The 7,570-nt window shown below is 40.8% G+C and overlaps 1 protein-coding gene across 1 annotated transcript; it reads left to right on the top strand.

Annotated features, from left to right (window-relative positions):
• Positions 1-1,382: 1,382 nt before the first annotated feature.
• Positions 1,383-7,306, top strand: LOC119614779 (the record flags this gene model as incomplete). Its single annotated transcript, XM_037970887.1, is given in 11 exon segments — positions 1,383-1,716; positions 1,755-3,152; positions 3,155-3,330; positions 3,333-3,387; positions 3,390-3,565; positions 6,116-6,335; positions 6,338-6,383; positions 6,450-6,581; positions 6,664-6,808; positions 6,879-7,019; positions 7,087-7,306. Coding segments are annotated over 11 exon segments (2,977 nt in total), but the record flags the coding sequence as incomplete, so codon positions are not given.
• Between the last annotated feature and the right edge of the window lie 264 nt (positions 7,307-7,570).

The raw sequence follows: 7,570 nt of genomic DNA, 5'->3' as shown, positions 1-7,570 counted from the left end.
ACTATAGACTAGACTATAGACTAGACTATAGACTAGACTATAGACTAGACTATAGACTAGACTATAGACTAGACTATAGACTAGACTATAGACTAGACTATAGACTAGACTATAGACTAGACTATAGACTAGACTATAGACTACTATAGACTAGACTATAGACTAGACTATAGACTAGACTATAGACTAGACTATAGACTAGACTATAGACTAGACTATAGACTAGACTATAGACTAGACTATAGACTAGACTATAGACTAGACTATAGACTAGATATAGACTAGACTATAGACTAGACTATAGACTAGATAATAGACTAGATATAGAGTAGACTATAGACTAGACTATAGACTAGATTATAGATTATATATAGACTAGACTATAGACTATATAGACTAGATTAGACTAGATTATAGACTAGATTATAGACTAGACTGTAGATTAGACTATAGACTAGACTATAGATAGACTATAGACTACACTATAGTCTAATAGACTATAGACTACATTATAGTAGAGTATATAACCTAGTATATAGTCCGGTGTAGTCTATATAGTCTCTAGTCTATAGTCTAGTCTATAGTCTAGTCTATAGTCTAGTCTATAGTCTAGTCTATAGTCTAGTCTATAGTCTAGTCTATAGTCTAGTCTATAGTCTACAGTCTAGTCTATAGTCTAGTCTATAGTCTAGTCTATAGTCTAGTCTAGTCTATAGTCTAGTCTATAGTCTAGTCTATAGTCTAGTCTAGTCTAGTCTATAGTCTAGTCTAGTCTATAGTCTAGTCTATAGTCTAGTCTATAGTCTAGTCTATAGTCTAGTCTATAGTCTAGTCTATAGTCTAGTCTATAGTCTAGTCTATAGTCTAGTCTATAGTCTAGTCTATAGTCTAGTCTATAGTCTAGTCTATAGTCTAGTCTATAGTCTAGTCTATAATATAGTCTATAGTCTAGTCTAGTCTATAGTCCAGTCTATAGTCTAGTCTATAGTCTAGTCTGTAGTCTATTCTATAGTTTAGTCTGTAGTGTATCTTATAGAGTAGTATATTTTTATCATTCAGTAGAACATTCGTTATTGCTTTAAAGCACGCCATAGAAAATGTTCAAAAAAAAGAAATGAAAATAAATTTTGTCTGTAATTCTTGAATATTTTGAAAGATGTGTTTTTTTATAAAATAAAAGAGAGGTGTTGAGTTAATGTAAGAAGTATTGTATTATTATATCTATGACATAACAACTAAAACACGAAAAATGTACTCTATATTTAACAATTGTAATATTGATTTTGTAAAATTAAACATTTTACTGAAGTAACAAATATTACATAACATTATTGCTATTAAAAAAACTAATAATAAATATTTCTTTGTTTCTTTTATTGCAGATATAATATGCCACTTAGGAATGACAATATAATGCCATATAAATTTTTAAAATTACACACAGAAAAATGGAAACAATATCCAAGATTTCCCTGATATTGGTTCTATTCCTAATTGTTGACTTCAGTCGTTTAACAAATTATAAATCATCATCGTCATCATTACTGGTACAAGCGTCCACTACTAAATTAGAATTAAAACAAGAGCAACTACAACATAATATTAATAATAATGATTTAAAAACTACATCATGTATTACCACCCTGGCTAATGATCCATTGAGCCTACTTAAGCAGCAACAACACAACAACAACAATTGCAACTTCATAACCAACAGCAGCAACAACAAATCAAACACACTAAAGAAAGTTTAGGATTTTTAGAGAAATTTTTCCAACATCCTTTAGCTGCTATTGGTATAGGCAAAGATGGATCTGACACCACCACCATAACTGATGATATAGAAGATAGAGATATTTTATCTGATTATCAAGATGATATTATAGGTTTCAATACACCCCTAGCGGGTGTGGCTGAAGAAGACAATGTCTTTAAATTATTTTGTGAAAACACTTCGATACCCAACGTTAATGAAGAGCTAAAAGCTAAAAAATATATTAAATATGCCCACATAATACTGAACCATTGCTATGAAGGCCACAAACAGCAGGATGTCTATTTGCAAATGCAACAGCTGGAGAGTGTGCATAGTTTACATTGGACTTCGTCGGGGGTAAAAGATCGTCAACTGCAGGATCTCTTTAAGAATTATGAAACAAATTTTGACAATTTACAATCTTTGGATTTGTCACGTAACGCCTTAGTCTGCATAGAGTGGGTGCGTCCGCGCGTGGTAAGACGCCTCAGAGTACTTAAGCTAACGGGCAACGAAATCGATATGGAATTGTGTGACTTTTCGCCTTTACACCATGCTAACCATTTGATTGAATTACGCTTGGATAATAATCGTCTGCACGTATTTAATGGCAAATTTCTAAGCAATTTAAGTGAACTGAAGGTTTTAAACTTGACCCATAATTTCCTAACCGATCTTCCGCGCAATAGTTTCGATGGTGTCTTTAAACTGCAAAGATTACATGTGGCCCACAATAGACTGAAAGTTTTGCCTTTTCAACTGTTTCGTTCGATGGGCGATTTACAGATACTCAATTTGGCCGACAATCAACTCTTGTCTTTTCCCGATAATTTCTTTGCCTCGAATGGCGAAATGCGCATATTACAGCTGCAAAGAAATCAACTGCAAATGATCAACCGCAACTCGTTTTATAATTTACAGAAACTCTTACATTTAGATTTATCGGAAAATCAAATTGCCACCATTGATCGCAAGTCCTTTGAGTCGTTGAAGAATTTAATAACCCTGAATATATCCTCGAATGCTTTAACAACTATTTCCTCCATTCTATTCCACCCGCTACAGCGTCTGCAACATTTGGACCTGAGCAATAATCGTTTTACCCAACTGCCAAGTGGTGTATTTATGCATCAGAGAAATTTAATTTCATTGCGCATCGAGCATACCCCGATTGAAAAGCTTAACAATTGGTTGTCACGCAATGACAACTCGTATGTTGATTCGTCGATCCTAAAACATTTAACTTATCTGTCGCTGCAACACAATCATCAATTGAAAACGTTGAGCAAAACTCTCTTCTTGAATGCGCCCAATTTAAAAATTCTACTGCTGGCCCATAATGCCCTGCAACAACTGCCGTCAGAGGTATCGTCCCTACATCAATTGGAACGTCTTAATGCGGCCATAATAATCTTTCCTTTTTACCTGAAACCCTAAGTTATTTGCCTAATTTACGCAATATCAATATTTTGAACAATGATTATATATGTGACTGTAAACTCTATTGGTTGGCATCGTGGTTGACATCGACAAACACTAGCCTTCGTATGCATCGACGTTCGGCCTCGTCTTTTCGCTGATGGAAAATCACAATGAGTTTACGTCTTCTGAAAAATCAGAAGACTTAGACTTATGATTTCATCATTGAAATGTCTACACGGTTATCCGGGCGATATGATATCGGTGTTGAAAACTTTAAATTGTACAACGCCGCGTTTGCAAAGTGCGACCGGAGTTAAAATGCATGAATTACATTCGACTGCCAAATTGGACTGTTTATTTCGGGCAGTCCATCACCAGATGTTTTGGGTATGTTGAAGTTTTACTGGCTTTTTTATTTATTAATAAATTGTTGTTTTAATGTATTTTGTTTTTAAATAGAATTTACATTAATAGGTTATAACTTATTGTATATAATTTGTTTCTACTGTTATCTATATTTGTAATAGAAACACAATATATTTTTAAGAAAATGCTGCTTAGGATATTAATGGATCTCACGTTAAAAGAGTTTGGTATATATTAATATTATTGATATATAGTAAGCTGATTACGACTTTGTTTTCATTTATTTTCATTAATTCATATTATTTAAAATAACGTCTCATCAACATAAACTTTTGTTTATTATTATATGCAAAAATGTTAATGTAATTTTAATAAGTTGACTCCAACGCCAAATTGAAAACAATCATCGCTATTCTGCATTTCGAGTAGGTTTCCTCATTCCAACAAACGGAAGATAGAATATTGAGAAGAAGATTGCAAGGCTTAAAAAGGGGTAATAGGATTCTGCAAATAACAAGAGGAGGAAGCGGCAAAGCGAAGGCAGAAGGCCGAGGAGCCAAACAGAGAAAAGGACCGCAGAAGGAGGGAAGGGCAAGCAAAGAAGAAAGAGAGCACGCCGGCGACAAGCCGGGGGGAAAGAAGCACGGCGGGCGGGCGGGGGCAGGACGGACGGACGGACGGGAGACGGACGGACGGACGGACGGACGGACGGACGGACGGACGGACGGACGGACGGACGGACGGACGGACGACGGAGGACGGAGACGGACGGACGGACGACGGACGGACGGACGGACGGACGACGGACGGACGGAGGACGGACGGACGACGGACGGACGGACGGACGGACGGACGGACGGACGGACGGACGGACGGACGGACGGACGGACGGACGGACGACGGACGGACGGAGGACGGACGGACGGACGGACGGACGGACGGACGGACGGACGGACGGACGGACGGACGGACGGACGGACGGACGACGGAGGACGGACGGACGGACGGACGGACGGACGGACGGACGGACGGACGGACGGACGGACGGACGGACGGACGGACGACGGACGGACGGACGGACGGACGGACGGACGACGACGGACGGAGGACGGACGGACGGACGGACGGACGGAGGACGGACGGACGGACGGACGGACGGACGGACGGACGGACGGACGGACGGACGACGGACGGACGGACGGACGGACGGACGGACGGACGGACGGACGGACGGACGGACGGACGGACGGACGGACGGACGGACGGACGGACGGACGGACGGACGACGACGGACGGACGAGGACGGACGGACGGACGGACGGACGGACGGACGGACGACGGACGGACGAGGACGGACGGACGGACGGACGGACGGACGGACGGACGACGGACGGACGGACGGACGGACGACGGACGGACGGACGGACGGACGGACGGACGGACGGACGGACGGACGGACGGACGGACGGACGGACGGACGGACGGACGGACGGACGGACGGACGGACGGGACGGACGGACGGACGGACGGACGGACGGACGGACGGACGGACGGACGGACGGACGGAGACGGACGGACGACGGACGGACGGACGGACGGACGGACGGACGGACGGACGGACGGACGGACGGACGGACGGACGGACGGACGGACGGACGGACGGACGGACGACGGACGGACGACGGACGGACGGACGGACGGAGGACGGACGGACGGACGGACGGACGGACGGACGGACGGACGAGGACGGACGGACGGACGACGGACGGACGGACGGACGACGGAGGACGGACGGACGGACGGACGACGGACGGACGGACGGACGGACGACGGACGGACGGACGGACGGACGACGGACGGACGGACGGAGACGACGGACGGAGGACGGACGGACGGACGGACGGACGGACGGACGACGGACGGACGGACGGACGGACGGACGGACGGACGGACGACGGACGGACGGACGGACGACGGACGGACGGACGGACGGACGGACGGACGGACGGACGGACGGACTGACGGACGGACGGACGGACGGACGGACACGACGGACGGACGGACGGACGGACGGACGGACTACTTACTTACTTGTACTGTAGGACTACTTACGTACTTACTGACTTACTTACTACTACTTACTACTACTTACTTACTTACTTACTACTTACTTACACTTACACTTACTTACTTACTTACTTACTTAATTAAGAATTGGAAAGGACCACTATTGATCACACAGATTTTGTACCTACTTTCAACATTTTGATGTCAGTCTATGATCGTTCTTAGATCTACAATATCGTCTATACTGATTGTTACTCCCTCAGTATAGACGTATTCCTACGTATCAATATTAAAATATCGCGTGAGAATAAAAATTGTCACCTTCAGAACCGCTCAGCATCTACAACTACAATAAAAATTTAATAAAATAAATCTACAAATTATCTCAATATCAAAGATTCTCTCCACTCCCGAATTTGTGAAAAGTTTGTGTTTCAAACCAGTTTGAATTATAAACTTTCTTTTCTAATATAAAATGATCTTAATGGTAAATTTGAATTCCAGGTAACACCAACAAATAAAATATTACGTTATCATGCCGATCCTGATAAACGTCCAATTATAATCAATCACAACGACAAAGAATTGGGTAAATTTCAATTTAATAAACTGACCGGTGATGAGACAACACTGAATGTTAGTCTACAACGACCAGATGCCAAGGAGCGTATCGCACTAATAGAAAATGGTTCGTTGGTTAGCAATATAACGAGACGTGATAGTGGCCTTATACATGCTATGCTTACAATGTTATGGGAAATGCTTCAGCATTATAAGGTAATTTACACAATTGTTTGTAGTATTTTACCCTAATAATTACCTTTTTTGTTTCCTATTCCCACAGACTACAAATAGATCCTATGTTTTTTACCGCGTTAAAATTGGTAGTTTATTATCGGGTTATAGCGGCGGCTACATCATTTTTATTATTGACCTTAATTGTACAAGGATTAAGAGCAATTTTCAATAAGTTGGTGACATTAAACATAAAACACAAAAAACCCATTAATAACTTATTTAATTTAATGTTATTATTGTTTGTTAAATTGTAGATATCGTTTTTGTGAAAAATTCTTCTGTTGTGCATCTCGTAGCAAACGTTCGCCGCGATCGAAACAAATCTATGCTATGCTGGATAGTATAGAGACCTATAAAAGTCAACAGCTGGAAAAGTTAAGAGAAAATTATGCTCAACAGGTAAATTATTTAATAAATGCATATGGCAGAAAAGATATTTTAATTATTTTTTTATTTCTGTAATCCTAAGGTACATCGCATACGCGAGAATTGCACACAACAAGTGGAATGGATACAAAGTAGTTACACTTCTCAGGCGAAACATTTAAAAGAATTTCGTGATATTGGTTCAAATCATTTAACATCACTTAAAGATCAGTATTATGATCAGGTAGATCTTCTCTTTTCATTTTCTTCTTTTATGGGAAATTAATTGATAAATTTTGTTTTATCTAAAGGTGAAAAAGGTTCGTGACTACTCGACTGGCCAATTGAATTGGGTACGTGAAAATTATGTCTTCCAACGCAATAAAATACGTAAATTCAGTGCTCATCAAGTGTTGCGTTTACGCGAAGGCTACAAATATCAACAGCAAAGTCTTAACAAAGTTTTAGAAAATTTACCCAGCTTTTATTTTGAAAATTGTCGTGGCCGTGGCGAAGAAGATATTGCAGAAGGTAAGTTGAGAAATAAATGGAAAATATGTAAATAATTAGATAGAAAAAGAATTTATTCAAAATTATCTAAAGAGAGTTTATCGAAGATTCACTAATGCAAGAGAATTTATCGAAAATACTTTAAGGAAAGAAAATTTAACGAAAATTCTCTTAAGAAGGAGAATTTATCGAAAATTCTCCAAAAAAAAAGAGAATTTTTCGAAACACTTCTAAAGAGATTATCAAAAATTCTCTAAAGAAAGAGAATTTATCCAAAGTTCTCCA

This window comes from Lucilia sericata, unplaced genomic scaffold, assembly GCF_015586225.1.
Source record: "Lucilia sericata isolate MDLA Ls3-8-SP2 unplaced genomic scaffold, ASM1558622v1 Contig003381F_arrow, whole genome shotgun sequence".
Classification (NCBI taxonomy): Eukaryota; Metazoa; Arthropoda; class Insecta; order Diptera; family Calliphoridae; genus Lucilia; species Lucilia sericata.
The sequence above is the reverse complement of the archived record's forward strand: the minus strand, read 5'-3'. Positions and strand labels throughout refer to the sequence as shown.